We start from the raw sequence: 21,228 nt of genomic DNA, 5'->3' as shown, positions 1-21,228 counted from the left end.
TTCATTAAGAAAATAAGTAAAATAAATGTATAAGTAAATAAATAAATTAAATGCCCACTTAGTTCAATGAACTCAAGTTTAAAACTTTTACTAATTTTATTGGATAGAAAAGTATAAGATAATTATGTAGGAAAAGTTTGTAAATTAATAAAAATAATAAGTAAGTAAAATATTACAAATAAAATTATATAAATAAGATAAAAATAAATTAAATAAATTAATAAGTAAATAAACAAATACTGAAATAAATAAATACTGAAATAAATAAAATAAATTGATGAGTAAATAAATAAAATGCCTATTTAGTACATTGAACCTAAATTAAAACTTTCATAAATTTTATTGAACTGAAACATATCACATTATGTAAGAAAATAAAATAAAGAAATAATATAAATAAATAAAATAAACAAGTAAATAAATAAATGAATAAAAAAAAATAAAAAAAAATAGTTTAAAAAGTAAGAATATGCTTTTAAAATCAAATTTTTTTAAACTTTTTGCTCAAAAACTTTTCAAACTTTGAAATATACAAAAATATGTTATTCACGATGCTTCATAGGCACCAAATGTTTTATGAAATTTAATTTTGATTGTACATTGAGTTTTCAATACAATGTATTTTAATTAATACATTTTATTTATATGTTAACATTTTAATTGATGTATTTATATTTAATTTATTATTATTATTTATTTTTTGTAAATTCCGTAATAAGAGTGACTCCTATATTTTTCTTCTATTGTAACTACAAAGGTAATGAAATATCTAATTTAATGTCAATAAAATAATACATTTAGCATTTTAAATTATATAATATATTTAATTTCGATTATTCTTACTTGTTTAAAATTTAATAATAGTATTTAAAATTAATTTTTTAGTACTTAATTTTTCTTGGGTATCCCCTAATTTTCCTGCTAATTGTTCGCTGTTATTACAACAAAAACAATCTTAAATTAAAAAAGAAAAACATTTGTTAAATTTGCTTGAGAAACATATATAAACAAAAGAGTGTGTGTCTTTTCTTAAAAGGCTTGCAGCATTCCAAGTTCAGGAGCCCATATTTCATTTCTAAAGATCGGAACATATTTCTCAATATCTCATCTTCGAAAGTTAATCTCATGCTCAACTAGACACCAGACGGACACATCTTTTGACTGTGTAGAATCGTCATGTAGTTTTTAGGGGGGAACCACAAGTTTTCAGGTGTTTTCTGTACATTCTCTCAGCATGCTACTGTCAATCATGCGCAACGTAATCCCACCCTTTAGTTCTAAGCTCCTCCCTATGACGCAACCATGCATCCACCCTTAAAGTCACGTGATGTGGGTAAGACGTCGCCAAGGCAACGTCACGTTTCACGCAACGCGTCATCTCCCCACCTCTCCTCCACTCAGCCGAATAGGAAAAAGAAATAAAAAAGGAAAAGAAAAAGTCACAAACATCCAACCAATAAGCTCGCTGGATCGCCTCACCAATCAGACACCGATTCTTGGCCGGCCTGCCGAGACGACTATTCGGAGGAAAGGGCGGCAGCAAAAGCGGGATTGAGCGGTAACAGTAAAGAGCCGTGGATCGTTTGCTCGTACAGTGGTTTTGCACGCACTACTCTTCAAGAAGGATTGTTTTGGTGCTAAAAATTATCACGCAATTTCGAGCGGAATTTTTTGCTACCCCCCCATTTTAATAGAATCAACGAATGGTGAAAATTCTTTTTTCCTATTTGAATTTATTATGAAATAGAATCTTAATGAACATATAAGTACTATAAATAGGTAAAGTTGTAAGGCTGTTCATAACTTTTGCACTATTTATTTAATTCAGCATTTGAAAAAGCAAATAAAAAAGCTGACCAAAATATACTATTTATTTCATTATTTAAAGTTAAGAAAACCTTTGGATATGATCATGCACTTCAACCGAATTACAGACTGAGAATTACAGAGTCCAAATTTCAACTTCAAGAACAGCCGGAGAACATACTGATGATAAAAAGTGGTTACAAAAAACAGTCGCACTGAAGGAACAGATATTTCGAGGAGCAGACGACAGTCGAGGGACTGACGGACTTTTATCGTCTGCTGCCGCCAGGTTTTCCACGATTGAGCTCCATGGAATTATGGCCACTAGTCCTTCCAATCCGTATAATGCGGTAATTCATGAAGGCATGCAAGTGGCCACATCTCAAGCAAGTTACGGTCGTGAACCTCCCGAAATGAAGTACATGCCACCGAATCCACATCATGGTCCGAACGGACACGCTCTTGCCCCTCACCATCAATGGGTTGGACTGCCGCCTCACAGTGACCCTTCACCTTGGTCAACAGGGGGTGGCATGAGCCTCCACGGAGGCCAGGACATTAAACCAAGCGACATTCACCCGGGTACCCTCCACCACCGTCCGCCCCAGCATATGGGGACACCTTGGCATCCCAGTTCTCTGGGTGCTACGGCTCACATGGGGGGCCATATGAGCCCCAGTCCGAATGGGTCACCACCTTTACAGCATCACTATGGCGCCATGAACGGTATGCTGTCTCACGGCGGTGGTGGTCAACTACACCCGAGTATGCGGGATATGCAACATCACCATCCCGATCCTCACCATCAACAACACCAACATCATCATCCTCATCATCATCTTCATAATGACATGCTAGATCCAAGGCATCATCCGGATGGTTCCGAGGAGGAAGCGCCCAGCTCCGATGACCTGGAGCAGTTCGCGAAGCAATTCAAACAGAGGCGCATAAAGTTGGGGTTCACCCAGGCAGATGTCGGTCTAGCCTTAGGAACCCTTTATGGAAATGTGTTTAGTCAAACAACAATATGCAGGTAAGTTTTCTTTACACTCTATTCAGTGCACTAACATTTTCAAAGCAATAACAATACAATTGTAGAAACAAGATTAAAAATTTTGAAAAACACATACAACATTCGGTACCAATTTTCAATAATCCCCTTGCAACTGCACAAAAAAACTATTAACTTACTAATGTACCCAGTATTTGTTTTGAATTATTATATAGTATAATATTTAGAGGAGCTTTAACTTTTAAAATGTATGAATAGAAAAATATTTTATGAACATATCTGTCTACGCACAATGCAATGCAAATGCAAGCATATACATAGAATAATTTATTATGAACATATCTATCAACGTACAATGTAGGGTTACGTACAATATAAATTTTTATTTATATTAATAATTTATGTTCATATTTATCAAATCTATCAACGTGCAATGTAGGGTTACGTGCAATAAAAACTGATTCATAAAAAAATAATCTATGAAAATAACTATCTAATCTATCAATGCGCAGCTTAAATTTATGCATAGAAAATATTTTGTGAACAAATCTGTCAACTAGGCATCTTGGGTTATTCTATATACAGAAATTCTTTTGTGAAAAATAATAATTTCCTGGAGTTTAGGGTTTTTCAATAAAAATTTGTGATTGTATTTAAAAAATCACATGTAAATTTTTTTTCTCCACATGAATGATATTTCATTTATTTTCGCTCTATATGACAAAGTTTGTGCTAATCAAAACAGAATTAAAAAAAATTTGAAACTAAATCTGTTTAACTGAACTATTTTCAATTAAGCGCAAAAACATTTCTTGGAAAAACATGCACACATTGTAAAATGTTAATTTCTAAATGCTATAGAATTCTAAAATGCGGTTAAAGTCATTTGAGACGAGACCAAAGAATCTGTAGAGAAATTGAATTTGTTATATTTTGATGGCAACCATTGTGCTTGTATTCAAACATGATTTTTTTAAGGATTTAACATATTAAGAAGTGTACCTACTTAATTTGGAGTCATTATTAGCTGAAGTGTGTATTTTTTCCATCATTTGAATTGGAATTCGTTTTCTGTATTGTTATTATTTTTTTTAATTTTCGTTAAAATAACTATTTTTCACCTAGAAAATTATTTATTAATGAAAATATTCGGAATTTAATATTAAGTTATTATATTTGTAAATATTATGAGGAAGTGAATTGTTAAAAAAGCAATAAAATGCCTTTTAAATAATTTTCTACTTAATTTGAATTTCATAACGTATTTAATTCGTTAAATTAGTCAGTCACAAAATCATTTGTTAAATTTATTGAGTAGTCTGCAGTGTTTCTTATGTGTTTTCAGTTAAAATTTAGTATTTAGCGTATAATTTTGCAACCTGTCATTATTTTTAATCATAGCAAATCTCGCTATAAATATGCTTAAACCTATTTAAAATTGAAGTAAATATATATTTTTGAATATTTTTAAAAGAAGACCAGCAATACTTTTTAAATAAACTACCAATATTTTCTTTTATATTGTATATTGAAGTTACCTTCATAAGAAGTAAAATTCATAAGTAAAGTTAATTTATAGTAAATTCATAAGCAAAGTTAAATTCATAATAAACTCTGTTAAAAATGTTTAAATTTTCAAATTATTATAGCATTATCTCATAACCTAAAATTGATTCGTGAAATTTTCCTCAGACTAATAAATAACAACGAGCCTCGCGTATTGAATTATAAACAACTCATACCATAATTTTAAAAAAAGTGTAAATTTTTTTATATTTCTAGTATTTAATTGTAAAAATAAGTAGTGTTTAGTTTTTCACTGAGAAGAAAAGTATGGTTAAAACTACCAGAAAATGGATAAATTTACCATGTTTCTAGCTCTATGGAAGCACTAAAAAGCTCGGTAATTTTTAATGAAGCGCTTTGATGATAACAATAAAAATGATTTTAGTAAAATATGATAATATGTCATAAAATTTGGTAAATGTGGTAGAATTTGATAATTTCATCATGATTCTTTAGAGCATGGCATAAAAACTATATTCGGTCAAACTTTATTAACTTCGGTTTAACTTTATTTGGTCAAATTTACCTTTCAGTTTTGCATTTTTTACTAAATGTTTGGTAATAAGAACTATAATTTTTAAAACTAGACTTTTTTGTAAACCGTTACAAAATGAACGGAAACATTACCAAATGAATGTTTTAAATACCGTATATTTTGTTTTATTTTACCGTATATTTTTTTGTACCGTGCAATAATTATACTTAAGTAGCAAGTAATCTTTTAGATAAAAAAAAAAAGTATTACAACTAAAGTTTAACTCTAATACTATTTAAAAAAGAAAAAATGCTAAAATTCCATTATTTGAAACGTATAGATAATAAAAGGTTGTACATATGTGTCTAATCAAAAAGTTTGTTTAATATACTATAAATCAACCTGTTATTTTTTTTTTTATACTTAAGGTTATTTTTCGAAGTTCTTAAATATTTCGCTATTATATAACATTTTCGCTATTATATTAACATTTTAAAATGCAAAAACTAGTTGTTGTAAGTTCTAAAATTCATTTTAAATTACCAAGTAATCTTGTAGTTAAACTGAACTTTATAACTAAAATTTAAATAATTCTAAACAAGAATATAATTTAAAATAATGTAAAATAAAATCTGATGTGAAAACATTTAAAAATGCCATTACAATGAAAAGGACATAAAACAGCAATTATTTAGCAGCCAGTTAAAGTAACTAACAAACGTAAACAGAAGCTGAAAACATCCGCAAATTATATTAAGTCTAATTGAATAAAATTTATGTAAAAGCTATTATCTAAACACCTAACAGATTTTATTACCAAATTTATTGTTGTTATCACCGTCATTGTATTGTAATTTTAAACATTTTCGGGTGGAAAGACCTTAATTATTCTTGAATAAAATGCGGCAGTTTGAATAATTCATAAGTCCCATGCATATGCAATGAATTCACATATTTAAATATACTGCAGATTGTTTAACGGAATGTCAACGCAATTTTCATTTACGGTGGGAGACCGTAAGTCAAACAAGAATATGGTTTATTTATTCTTCAAAACATGACTTAAAAATCAGTGCGAATATCAGTTAGAATAAATTTGGACGTGATTTTGACCCAGTCAATGAAAAGATAAGAATGACTAAGAATCTGAATTTAATAATCGCTCGAATACATTAGACGTAAAAATGTTTTTAAAATAAATAAAGTTTAAATATTAAAATTTAAATTTTTTTTTTTTTTTTTTTTTTTTAACAATTGAATAAAGTAATGAAACATTTTGGAGTTTGAAATTTATAGCGCATTTCTATGAGATTTTGTATTTAATTAGGTGAAGAATTTGGTGTTTATTTATTTACTTTTAATTTGTTTTTAATTTAATAAACTGCAAATTGTTTAGCGAAATGGCCATGCAATTTTCATTTCACGCTAAAAGGGTGGGAGACCGTAAGTCAAACAGGAATATGGTTTATTTATTCTTCAAAACATGACTTAAAAATCAGGACGAATATCAGTTAGAATAAATTTGGACGTGATTTTGACCCAGTCAATGAAAAGATAAGAATAACTATGAATCTGAATTTAATAATCGCTAGAGTACATTAGACGTAAAAAATGTTTTTAAAATAAAATTTTAATATTTAAATTTTCTTTTAATAAAATAATAGTGAAATATTTTGGAATTTAAAATTTATAGCACATTTCGATAAGTAAACGTAAATTTTATATTTAATTAACTGAAGTTTTGTGTTTATTTAATTGTTTTTAATTTATTTTATCATGAGAAATAACAGCTCATTTTCAATTTCGCTATTTTTTTTAAAAAATTCTCTGCGTACTTCAAATATTTTACTAACTTTTTTCAGTCAATTTTAGTAAATAATGAAGGTGTATCTTATTTTAATTGTAATACTATACGTTGCACTTATTAAGTTTATTTCTTTTTATTTGAATGCATTTCTTAATTAAAGTATTATAAACGAATTTTTCTAGTTCGTGAAAAATTTTTCAACTTGCCTGTAACACGAACATAATCTTACGATTTCTCATTATTACAGCAGCAATTTTTGAAGAATTTTTTTTAAATTAGAATTAGAGTTTAAAAACTTTTCATCACTGTCTAAACAAACAAAATAATTGTTTTACAAAGTTTAAATTTCTTTTTGTACAAAAATAAAATGAAACAATTTATTAAAAAACTCTTTTTGTTTGATATTAAAATATATTGCTTTGTCATACGTTTTCATAATAATAGATTTTATTGTTTTTAGACAAATATTTTTAAACTTAAATATTTTTAGAGCATTAAAAAAAAGAAACTTAAAAGCATTAAATAGGCATTCTTGATTTCAAGTAAAATAATACTAAAAAAATACGTAAAAACTTATGTTTAAAATTTTACAGTCAATTATGATGAAAAACACAATAAAGATTAAGCTTTTTTTTTCCCCAAACATTTGCTAAACAAACCTTTTATATATCAAAAAGATACCTAAAAGTTTTAAAACATGTGGTTGCTAACTTATGGGTTTTGATCTTAAGTATGTATTTTATTTTCTCTAAAAACTTTTATTTCATTACTATATTTTACTAAATTTACAGCGCTTACTATTTGAAAAGTATAAAACTGCGCATGTTTTAAAATTTTTTACAACAGTATTGCAATACTGAAATTAAATTTATGGCAGCTAATTCTGAGGTTGCAAACGAAGTTTTTTCATATAAAATGTCTAAAAAAGCAAGTGAAACTTATTAAGAATTGTTCAAATATCTGTTTCTTTTATTTCCTTCTTGTTATAGAAGAAGTTACATTAATTATTTTTCCAAATTTTTCCTAGATAGTTTTTTAAGTTAAATGATTAAATACAATTACTTATAAGCTTTAGAGATAAGATATAGTACTTATGAATTAATTCCTTTTTCTTATACCTTTTACAATATTTTCATCAATTCAAATATTTATTTTCCTTTTTAGATAATTATAAAGTAAAAATATTTACTTAGTTTTTTTTAAAGAACGCTAATTTCGAAATATCTAAAATGTTTTAAAAATTATTTTATATATCAAGTGAAGATAACATTGACAAAAGTTCTTTAAAACGCCTAACTCGAAGTTTTTCTAAGCCGGAGGGGAAAAGCGGGTTACTTTTTTTTTCTGTTCTCTGATATTGACGGTTATAGGTTTTGTTTATGTCGTTTTTCCCCCCCTATAAATCTCTACGAGTTTTTATAGTACGACACAATGAATCAAGAAACAAAGATTTTAACTTTATTATTTATCTCTTTACTTTTTTGAAATGATTAGCCGTGAACTAACTGCATTTCAGTTTTCAAGAAAAACAGTATGAGGATCTCACTGATAGCCAAATATTTCTTTTTGTCCTTAAATAGTGAACAAGCAATATATAATTTTTTTTTCTAATATCGTCTTTTCAACACTACATTGACTGATTATATTTCTTCGATTCATTTTGAGATTACATCAATGTCGTCACAAAAATAAATAAATAAATAAATAAAAAATAAATAAAGTATGTTACAAACTAAAAGGCACAATCGTGTTTTGATTTTCTAAAATGGTATTTTTCTGCGCTTCTTTAAATTTCTGATTTCTTCTATTTATTTTTTATTTATAACCAATTTTTGGAATTCGTATATAAATTAATATAAAAGTAATGCAAACAAAAGATTAAGCTGTATGACTTTTAATAGTGATTTAATTTAGGATTTAATTTTTATAAACAAGCGCAAAGCGCTCAAAATTAAAAGATTCATTGTATATAATGCGTGATTTACGTTGATTATGTGAAATTATACATTTAAATGCTTTTATAGCTGCAGTGCTGATAAAAGTGCAGGAAAAATGAAGATAATTAATTTCCCCCGTATTTATAGTTTGTTTATTTGTTTTTTTTTTAATTTTCTTTACATGTTTAAGGCTGATAAATGTATGATTAAGTGCTTTCAAACAATACGCAAAAGTCAATTGCGTTTCCAGATATGGGTTTAAAAATACATATTCTGAATTGAAATTCAGTCACAAAGCTTATTTATAAATCATATAAACATTTAAAAATTTTAAAATTTATTTTATAAGGCCCATTCTTAATTTTAAATGAAACAAGAATCTACAAATTTTTGTTCATGAACAATCTTATATTTTTTGCAATATAGAATTTATTTTTTATAAAATAATAAGGAATTCATCTTTATGAAAGACAATTCGACAAATAACAAGTTCTTGCTATTATTATTATTTAATTATCTAATTCGTAATGTGATATTTTATTAAAATTGAATAAAATTAGTTTATTATAATGCCTTTTAATTCTAATAATTTGTCATTTTTCTTAATTAAAACAGAATTTTCAAATAAATATTTTGTACAAAACAATTCAAGCACAGTTTTATTGCTGAAAAATTAACATGTTATGGTATTTTCAATAATTCTTTAAGAAAATTGTAGAAAAAAATAAAATAGAAAACAATTAACTGATTGCATTAAAATACGACTTTAAGATTAATTAAAATAGGTAAGCACATTTTTATTATTCTAAAAAATACCTAATTCAGCTTAGCAATTAAATTTGAATTTTTTGGGTATTGAGTATTTTGTTACGAAGTACAGCGTGTCTCTTTTCCTTAACTTCTAATCATATCAAAATTTAATACTTAAGAAATTCTTTTAGAGTCAGTGATATTAATTAAAAAATTAAATACATAGTTTAATTTTATAATAAAAATAGCCTCGCTATTATTCACTAAAAAACTATAAATAGAGTTTTTTTCTAATTTAAATAACTTTACTGTGGTTTATCAATTTTCTCTACTCAAAAGAAATAATAATGTCTCTTAAAATCTACCATAAATAGAAAAAAAATTTTACTCAGCAATATTCTAACAATATCTATTGTGCTAAATATTTATTAAGTTATACATAAAGATTATATTTAAATATAAGAAACAAGTATGTATAAATTTCCCAATCTTAAAAAGTTTATAAATGTCACAAAAATATAGCGTATATATAATATTATTTAATAACTTATCATTATAAATTATTATTTTTTCGAAAAATGCTGTTATCGCTCTTAAACGGAAAAAAGTACTGATTATACATTTATAGCAAAAGATCACCTTAATATTTTCTAAAAGATTCTACAATATTGTTAAGTCAAGATGACATTTATATCTTGAATAAAATCAATTCAATGCTGTTTATAATATCGATATTTTAAAACAATAATACCAATACTTAGACCATAATGTCGTGCATATGATTGTATTGTAATAGTACGCATATGGTAATATCGCAAAATTGTTGCATCGTGTGATTTTGATAAAGAAATAAAACATACTTGGCGCTGTTTTAAGGTTTCAGTGAATTTGAATTATATTATGATTCAATATATATATCATAACTTCTAAAGGTGTAGAATATATAAATTTTTTTTCCATGTTCATTAAAACTCTTAATATATAAATTGAATATTACACCTTTTCAGAAATGGAATAATAATATATTTATAAAGGGAAGTAAATAACAAAATAATGAACATGGCTTTTATTACAAAAAATATTTGTATTTATAATTTCAACAAACATCCATATGTATAGCAATAATAAATCAGAAATTAGAATACATAGCTAGTTATGAGAAATTCAGAAAAAATATCTCTTAGCTAGTAATTGATTATTTATTTAGTTGCGAAAACAATGAAAATATTACAAATTTGTATCAATGATTGAGTTAATAAACGAAGAAAGTAATAATTATTTTTGTAGAAATTAATTAACGAAAGAATTATTCGGGGAATTCCTTATAAAGTAATTTTGTATTATTTGTTTTTTTAATGAACGAAATTATCATTTTTTTAATGATTATGCGCGATTCTGTTTTATAATAATTTTCTAAGATGTTCTGGAAAAATTGTTTGATATTTTAAAACTTTTATTTGTAATTGCAAGATTTTTTTCTTTAAATATCACTTTAAAAGTAAACGTTACACAATTTAAACTATAACACCTTTCTATTCTTAGAGAATACCAAATTATAATACTTTTTTGGAGACAATAATTACGACGGGAAATGATTAAAATAACTATAAGACATAATTCAATATTATTATTTTTCAATTATTTTAAATTGTCGTTATTAAAATAGTCACTATTATTTTCGACGTATGTTTAAAAATGCAATTATATAACAGTGTAATAGTGTAATGCTTGCTTATACAAGTTTATATGCTTTAGTTTGCTAAGTTTGAGGCAGTGTAATAAATACTACACAACTTTTACTAAGATCAATTTTCATTGAAAGAAAATACTAATTTTATACATCTGTTAAAAATTTCATACACGTTAATTATTTACTTAAAGTAAATAAATCACTATCATTAAATTACTTTTTGAAAAAAATGGAGTTTTTAAAGTATACAAGCAGTTTAAAAAAATGAAGATAGATATATTTTTTTTGTTGTTGTCACAGAGTAGGAACAGAGTTTATAATATATTTTATAACAAGATTTTTTAATAATTTTTAAAACATTGTTACAAAAAATTATTAAAAGAGTATAAATAATCACTAGGGTAAAAAAAAGGCCGATTTTTAACACTTTTACAAGATTTTAAATAATCTGTCTCTTTTTTTCTAAAAATTTTCTGATTTAAGTCATTTTTCCGACTTTTTGTAATAAAGGTTTTTTAAAAATGATAGTAAGATTACAAAATGATATTTTCCTAAAAATGGAAAAACAATTGACTTTATTTTTTACAAGGAGGGAAAAAAAACTTTTTGAGAAAAAATGCCTTTGAATTAGAAAAAAGGATTTTGAAAAAGGGTAAACAAATTCCTCTACTTATGTACAAATTTATTACTATTATGGTTTTGTAGGCATTGTTAGATCCCTTTTTATTTATTTATTTATTTTTTTGCTGGATTTAATTTTTGCTACCTCGAGAACCGTAACTGAAAATTGTAAAAAGTATTTTTTTATTATTTGAATGTTTTTAAAATGAGAAAATGATTTTAGAGTTTTATATTTCCATGCATAAGTTTATTTATTTTTATAATTATAATTTAACCTTAGAATGATTATGTCTTATATAAAAAGAATTGAGTTTGTTATATAAATTTTTATTTTAGTTTTATTAATATCTGAAATAGGATGTAATTACATAATGCAAAAAAATTATACTCAAACTTATATATACATATATATCTGTATTTCAAAACAAAAAATATTATCTAACATGTATCGTCAATCAAAAAATAAATCTTTAATAATAATTATTGTAGTTAAATGAAATACTGATGAAATGATGAATAAATCATTTCATGAAAATATTATCCGCCATATAATATCAGTCAAAATACATAATGATTGTTATAATTATTACAGCTAAATGAAATATTTGATGATATATGATTTATATTGGTAAGTCATTTTATAAAAATATCATCCGCTGCGATATTTTTATGAATCACTTTCCCCTCCCCATTTTCTTTTATGAAAAAATTATTATAAGTCCAAAAGTAAAGTAATGATAAAATTAAATTTAACGAAAAGTAACTGTAACTTTGATGAAAACAGTACAAAACAATGGAAAACAGTATTAAAACAGTATTAAAACAATGTATTAAAACAGTTTATGAAATGATGAGTGAATCATTTCACAAAAATATCATCTCCCATGAATTATCAGTCAAAATATACTGTGAAAATAATTACTAATAATAAATTTAGTAATTATAATAATAATTGTAGCTAAATGAAATGTCTTTAAAGAAATATGATTTACGTGAATTATATTTTAAAAAAAAAGTGACATTGAAATACATTTAAATCAGTTACCTTTGTTGAAATATGGCTTATACCAGTAAATCATTTCATAAAAATGTCATCTCCCTTGACATTTTTATGAAATGATTATTAACACTCAAAATATAAAGTAATAATATTAATGATAACAGTAACTGTAACTAAAAGTAACAGTTAACATGATTTACAAGAATAAATCTTTTCTTAAAAATATCATCTCCCATGTATTCGAAAAATACAGTGTTAATAATTATTAGGAATAATATTTATTAGAAACAATGGTAATTGTAACTAAATGATTTATCTTTAGTAAAATGTTATTTAAATGAGTTATATTTAGGAATAAAGTAACATTATGTCTAATTAAATAATAATCTAATTAGATAATATTAATGATAATAATAACTGTAACTAAAAGTAACAGTTAACATGATTTATATGAGTAAATCTTTTCTTAAAAATATCATCTCCCATGTATTATCATTCGAAAAATACTGTGATAATAATTATTGGGAATAATATTTATTAGGAATAATGTTAATTGTAACTAAATGATTTATCTTTAATAAAATGTTATTTAAATATTTAGGAATAAAGTAACATTAAATCTCTCATCGAAAATTCAAATAATGCATGTATTGGCAACTTTTCTCAATATTAAAATCACATTTTGTTTTTGGTAGAAATATTTAGTATTTTATTTCTTATCGGAGCGTAGATATTCTGTCTCAGATAAAATAAAAATAAAATCGAGTCAGTAATCCACTGTCTATGATTCTTCAAGCTTTAGATCTGAAGTTCAAGGAACCCCCAGAACCCAAAAAGTAATAAATCTTTTCTCGGCGTTCACGATCACTACATACCTGTACGGCCTATGGGCTTACGTGGGATTCACGCTTTTTATTTATTTTTTGTTTATTTCATTTTTTCACATCGTCTTCGGGTCAATCGAATCATGGTTGTATGTAGGGGTCCAATTGCGAGTCAAATTATCAGGAAATACTTTAACTTGTCCTTCTTTTATTTTGTTGTTATATCGAAATTAATAGGCGCTTATTTCCTTATACGATCGCTATATATTATATTAAAGGTTCGAAAATTAAAGGAATAAATAAAAACTAAAAAAAAATGTTTTTATCGTTTGTTATTCAGTAGTTAGTAACATTGTAAATGTTCTTATTTAAATTTGGAAAATCTATTAGTATTATGAATATTTCCTTATATTAGTTTTAGTTTACAAAGTATCTTATTATCCGAATAAGTTGTTTCGAACATTATTGCAAGAAAACTACTAGAATAAAATAAAACAATTGTTACCATGGGGAGCAGTTTAATGCGTATATTAGAAGTGAAAAAAAATAAATAAATAAAGAATTGAAATACAAAATGAAAGGTGATCATTTTTTATAAGATAAATTTCAGCTGTTTTGGATCAAACTAATTCAAAAATCAATTGATTATTAAACCGTGTATTAAAGGTAAAGGCATTTCTTTTTCCAAAATTTAACACTTCACAATTATTTTTTTGGAACAATTCAATCAGATTTTTAACTCTGCCCATAATTTGAAATTGTGTGCTACCTAATTAAACTGTATTTTCTCCATGAGTTATAAAGCTTCAATTCGTTTCTTATGATAGCAAATACATTTAAGATGTATTTGCTAAGATGTCTATGTTGGTTTTAAATAGTGGATGCATTTAAAACGCTTGACAATCCAGAAAAAGTTAAATGAAAAATAATAATACACGTTTAAAGGCTTTATTTTTAATTAAGCTCAATTATAAAGGGGAAAAAGACTGTATACTAAGTATAAACTTAGTTTATTATAATATTTATTTAAATTTTAAACATACAGCCGTACCTGAATAGTTACAACGTGTGGTTTTCCTTCCTTATTCATTAGTTTGTCGTAAAAAAATTCCGTATTATATTAGTACTTCAAAAAGTAACAGCACTCAGGGTGCGGGTACTTTTTCCCGCAAAATCCATTTTTACCGGAGCATGATACGGCACACAAAATCTGATATACCGTAATTTTAACAGCAATAATTACCATGGGTTCTCAGAATCACTCTTATTAAATTAATAATACTTAGTCCATTATAATATTTATTTACACTTTAAAAGTACAGCCGTATCTGAATAGTTACAACATGTGGTTTTCATTTTATATTCATTATGTCGTAAAAAAAATTCGTATTATATTACTTCAAAAAGTAACAGCACTCAGGGTGCGGGTACTTTTTACCGCAAAATCCATTTTTACCGGAGCATGATACGGAACACAGAATCTGATATACCGTTATTTTAACAGCAATAATTACCATGGGTTCGTTGAATCACTCTCACTAATAAGTAATACTGTAAAAATTGCGACATAATATTTTACAGAAAATATGGATTTTACGGTAAATTGGATTTTAGGGAAAATGCACTCAAAATGCATTATTTAATGCCTTAATTTGATCCAGAATTTTCACGGTACAGTCTAATAAATAATACTGTAAAAATTGCGACATAATATTTTGCGGAAAATAAGGATTTTACTGTAAAATGTATTTTAGGGAAAATGCATTATTTTATACCGTAATTTGATACGGAATTTTCATGATGCAGTCTGCCTATGTATGTGTACGGTGTATTCCAGAAACTGTATTAATAGAAATAAGAATGCATAAAGTTAAATAAAATTTTTTAATCCGGCCACAACTGCTTGAGGTCTAAGCAGTTGTGAAGCGTTTTAATAAGAGAAATTTTAAATTAATTATATTATTAGTTTGTTTTATTTGTATGAAATTCTAATGAGTTTTTGTTTTGCTTTGTATTTCTTTTAAGTATTTTCTGAACTCAGTCTTTGGCCCACGCATAAGGCCTATCCATTTTAAATAATGTTTTCTTATGAATTGCAATTAAACTAAAACGTTCTTCCTTAAGAACAGAAATAATACCGAATCAAAGTTGGACGACATGCTCTTTTTTCAATGTATTTTCCGGATTGCATTTTTCTTTTGTACTCTTTGGTTACTTTAAATTTTTTTTTTATTGTTCTATTTCGGTTGTTGCACTTTTGTATTTTTTATTGCTATTCACTTCATTTGAACTTGATAATAGCATTTATTTATTATGTTTCGTACATATTTAAATGTAAATTGGCAAACAAAATAATGCAGTTTCGCAACTTTAGCAAATAGCTTTAATTTGCGATAATTAAAACGGAATAAATTGGTTATAATGAGTAAATATTATAAGTGCAATACATTGTGCTTATGAACATTAAGGAAAAATTCTAATTTGGTGCTCGCAGTTTTTCAAATTGTCTGTTACACAAGTTAAAATTTATATACTTCCTAATTGCAAATGTATTTGTATAGTTTATGACCGTAAATATGAAGTATATCTTCATATCACTATTGAAGGAGACAAAACAAATTTTGTATAGTTATATGAGTGAAAGTTTATAAAAAAGAAAGTTTCATTTATTTATTTATAAATGAATGATCATAACTTTTTAAGTCAGAGCAATGCCTATAGCCAATGTCAGAGCAATGCCAATATTAGCTAAATCTATATAATATCTATGTTTATAACTTCAATTTATCTTTTGTTTTCATTTTAAAAACACAAATATGCTTTGAAATACTGTGCATTCTCTAAAAAATCATTTCAAAATTGAAACATCACTAAAATGAACCATACCATAGTGTCGTGCAAATTTGTCAAAACTGTCTTAAAGTGCAGAGTAGATATTATTTAATTATATTTAAACCATATATCGCGTGATAAAATTGAAGAAGCACGATAATATAGTTAAACTTAGCGTCATATTGAAATTGCTGAAAGTTTTAATGGTGTTATGTTTCACACATATGCATATTTGAGAAATTTATTTTGTAGAACTGATAAAACCTATCATCATCACTTTGTTTCAATCAACACTTTCAAAATTTAAAAATTAATTTTAATTTCATTCAAAATTTATTGGATTTCATTCAAAATTTAAAAAATAATTTTGAAACAGCACTTTCAGACAATTTGAATATAAAACAACGGAAAGAATAGGCACGACTTGAACAAATATATGAAGGAATTGATCACCTCACTTAGTTTGTAGGGAATTTACACCGTATTTTGGTTCAAGAATTGTTTTAATATTGTCGCTCAATATTAAAACAATTCATTTGAAAGTGAACTTTCTAAATATTTTTTATTACAAAATGGTCTCCAAAAGAAATGATATCGTGGATAATGTGAATTTTAGTGTGGGTGTAACTAAATTGGATGCAAATAGGAATAACATTTAAATTGAGATTTTTGGTATCATGCGTTTGCTTATTGAAAATAGACACGGCCCTAACAATTTCGTATTTTATTTGACCCTGTATGTAAAGTAAAATAAGAAATATTATGAAAAAACTGGGAGACTTTTGGGTGTAGCTTTGAAAAGCATACATTCATACAGGATGAGCAAGAGAAGTATATATTACTTACAGGATGTAAAGTTGTCAAGGAATCAAATTATATAAAATTTTAAAGAAATATTCCATTAATGTATTTTCAGTAGTGCAAAGGCACTACATATGAGGAAAAAAAACTTTTTTGAGTTTTAGTTAATCAGTTTATTAACTATTATTGGTGCGAGAGTAATGACGATTGCCTATATATTAAAAATTAGAAAGAGTATTTATTAGTTAAACTCTGACTTGAATTTTAAATTTCCTTATTTTATAAAATTCTTCATATTACTTGCACAGTGTAAAAATCCGAATCAAATTACGATAAAAAAGTACTGGCTTCCTGGATGCAGCATTTGTGAAATCCCTTTTTACCGTAATTTTTACAGTACTAACATTTATTAAACTACAATAATCCAGTAATTTTACAGTAAATAGTACTGTATATAAATTTCACTGCAAAAATGGATTTATGCTAACTGGTACTTTTTGACATAGTTTGATTCGAAATTTTTTACAGTGTATTGCTTTTGTTCAAGGAATTCCACTGAGAGCGTTATTATTTAAAAATTTCATTATTTATAATTTTTAATATTTATAATAACTACGTAATTTCTAGCCACATTTTAAAATGATTCAGATGGCGTTTTTGCAGGAAATCAATATGATTCCCACTTAGACGATAAGATATTTCCGTTTAATATGCTTTTGATAATTGGATTTTCCGAGAACGTGTAAAGTATCTTCCTGGAAACAATAAGTAAGATTAGTTTGATTTGAGACTACCATTGTAAAAAAAAAAGTATCAATACAATGCCCCTATCAATACAATGCCCCTGAACCCTAATTATCAATACAATGCCCCTGAACCCGAATTATCAATACAATGCCCCTGAATCCTAATTATCAATACAATGCCCCTGAACCCTAATTATCAATACAATGCCCCTGAACCTTGAATTTAGTTTTCAGTTTCAGAAACATAAGGGTACATATTACTAAGTCAGAAGACAATTTGCTTTAGGAATGATATGCAGGGAAAGGAATAGAAAATGGATTTATAGTAAAGGCTTTGGGGGGGGGGGTAGGAAATTTTACTCTGCATATTTCACGTTTGCTCCTAATATTTATGATTATTTTAAACTTGTATTTATTGTACCATTAGTTAAATTTAAAAACTAAGACAGATTTTTTTCTCTCCATTTCAGATTCGAGGCGCTGCAATTGAGCTTCAAAAATATGTGCAAATTAAAACCTTTACTCGCCAAATGGCTGGAGGAGGCAGACAGTACGACGGGCTCCCCGACGTCCATCGACAAGATTGCAGCACAGGGGCGCAAGCGAAAAAAAAGGACCAGCATTGAAGTGTCAGTGAAGGGCGCCCTAGAAAACCACTTCCACAAGCAGCCCAAACCGTCAGCTCAGGAGATAGCCTCCCTTGCGGACAGCCTACAGCTGGAGAAAGAAGTGGTCAGGGTTTGGTTCTGCAACAGGCGGCAGAAGGAGAAGCGGATGACGCCCCCCGTCAACATAGGGGGCGCAGGGGGGCCCGGCACCCCCGGCGAAATGATGCTCACACACAGTCCCCCGGGACATGGCTCCCTCCATTCGCACAGTCCTCCTATGCTCTCCCCCCACGCGCCTCCTCAGAATCACGGCCCTCCACCTCACAGTATGCATGGTCAGTCGCTAGCGGCCCACTGACAAATAGCCCCCTGTTTTGTCCTCCCCACCACTGGTCACCATCATCTGATGCCCGAATGGAAGGACTGAACAAGGACTTTGCACAAATTATACGAAAATATATTATATACATTTCTATACAAAATGTACATATTATACAGACAGAGAGGTGCTCACATTGCCTCGTCAGTTGTAATATAAATTGTAATATATGGGTGGCCCCCAAGAAAAACTGTGTGAAGATGTAAAGAATAATATATTATTATACATATTATATATATAGTGCCAATGATGTCCTTTTTCACTTAAGACATTTTTTAAAAACAAATCACCACTTCGCTGTTGCAAAGTCATTTGTACATTTAAGAGAAATTAAATAAAAAAAAAAAGAAAATACTTCGGCTCAAGTGTTATTTTTGAAGATTACTGAAAAGAACATTGAGAGAGAAATAAGGGTGTAAGAGGCCCTCAACAAAGACTGACCACACTCACTCCACACTTCACGATGCGCCAAGGAGTTGTCTGGTAGCGCTATATCGTCACCTAATTCGAGTGGTGAGTTATATAATTTTTTTTTTAAGTTAAAACAATTTTCCCGGTTTATTCGCTTTATTTAAGAGTTTTTTAAAAAAAAACATGCATTATTCATGCTTTAAATGTGATTTTAAACGTCAGAAATTATAAATAGCATTTAAAAAATATCGTAGGCCATACTGTCTCAATTTTCATTTAGTTATAAAAAAGGTATGATATTGAATGAAAAATGAAAATATAAGGAAATAAAATAAGTTTGTACAGATTGATTTATGAAAACTTAAATGAGTAAATATTCATAATGAACTAAGATAATAAATACTATAATACAAACAGACATCAATGTTCAATTCAAAAAGTTTTGACTATTTACGCATCTTTACCAATGTTCAATTCATAAGAATTTGTGAGTCACGTATGAAAATGACATTTATGAAGGCGCGTGACAATACAGATAAATATACATAGAATATACATAGAAATTCTGCTTTAAATGTAGATAACATTTAAAACAGATTGTAATTAATATAGTTTTTACAAGTATTCATAAATTAATAATCGAACAATTAATCATCTATGATTATACAAAAATAATTTTAAAAATAATAATCAATGAAACCGTCAAATAATATTAAATGTATTTATATTTAGAGAGATGCTTGTCCTTTTTCTTTTAGTAATGGGAGCTGCAGGTTTTCTTTGCCAGTATTAAATGATGATAAGACACTGAACTGTTATTGTGAATACCACGGGTTTGATTCCCAGTTATGGCTTGAACCTTGCCCAGATTCAGATCAATGGGTAGCAGCTTGTCGGGGAAGTAAAGGCAGTCAGGACTAAATGCTAGCCACATTTATGCCGTTGGTCTTTGTAATTTTGGAGCCTTAATCTCCATGATCCCGCTGACCCACAACGAGTTTTTGCGTGAATGCTTTGCTTTAAAAAAAAAAAAAAATATGATAAAGCGTTAAAATATCTGATTTATGGCCAATGATTTAATTAGTTTTCATAGAAAACTAAATAAATTTTATAATTTATCTCCGGAAGCTTTGAAATATAAAATAGGTAAATCTACTTTTTAAATCAAAATGTGATACCGGCTTATACAAATAAGCGTAACAGAAATAATTATAATGAAATGTAATAAGCATATCGTTATTGATAATAGATTCCTCAATTTCAAGATGAATTTTAAAGTCTGAAGCAAACTAATTTAAATTGTAGTAATCAAACATTTAACAGTTCAAAATACAGAGGGAGTAATATGAATGTTATAAATAATTTATGGTGTAAATAAAGGATTTTTTATGAATAAGATTGAGTTATAAATGAGTGACGCGTTTCATTCTTCGTCATTGACAAGTAGTATTATAATATTAAAAATTAGAAAGAAAAATAATAGAAATACTTTAAGTAATACAGATATTTTAAATAAGAGAGATATGTGACTCAAGTTCTTTAGATACTAGCATTTAATTTTAAATAATTGAAAAAAGGGCAATACGGTTATAACAGTAACTGTAAGCCAGTAACACTTATAACAATAACAATAACTATAAAATAAGGTTTTGAAATACTGTAAAAAGGCCGAAACCTTAAATGGCTTACCAATTCGAAAAATACAAGTATATGATAGTTTCTTTTCGATAAATAATACTCGAATACATGATATTTAGTTATAATGGCGATATTCTATGTAATCGCATATTTTAAAATCGACAGTAATATCGAATAGTCGCATTATCGAATAATATTGAATTGTTAATCATAATATTGAATTACTTCTCGCAATTTCAAATAGTCGTATTATGAAATAATGTTGAAATGTTAATCATAATGTTGAATTGTATCTCGTAATATCAAATAGTCGTATTATCGAATA

The 21,228-nt window shown here is 27.0% G+C and overlaps 1 protein-coding gene across 1 annotated transcript in view; it reads left to right on the top strand.

Annotated features, from left to right (window-relative positions):
• Positions 1 to 1,151: 1,151 nt before the first annotated feature.
• The window catches only part of LOC107441492 (POU domain, class 3, transcription factor 4), a 92,098-nt gene continuing 72,021 nt past the window's right edge, over positions 1,152 to 21,228 (top strand). Inside the window, exons 1-2 of the mRNA XM_016054779.5 lie at positions 1,152 to 2,839; positions 18,338 to 19,367. Coding sequence (XP_015910265.1) covers positions 2,124 to 2,839; positions 18,338 to 18,833 — 1,212 coding nt within the window. The 5' untranslated portion in view covers positions 1,152 to 2,123 and the 3' untranslated portion in view covers positions 18,834 to 19,367. The remainder of the gene's footprint in view (positions 2,840 to 18,337; positions 19,368 to 21,228) is intronic.

The sequence above is a fragment of the Parasteatoda tepidariorum genome, chromosome 5, assembly GCF_982258835.1.
Source record: "Parasteatoda tepidariorum strain Cologne lab strain chromosome 5, Ptep-v5.0, whole genome shotgun sequence".
Taxonomy (NCBI): domain Eukaryota; kingdom Metazoa; phylum Arthropoda; class Arachnida; order Araneae; family Theridiidae; genus Parasteatoda; species Parasteatoda tepidariorum.
The sequence above is the reverse complement of the archived record's forward strand: the minus strand, read 5'-3'. Positions and strand labels throughout refer to the sequence as shown.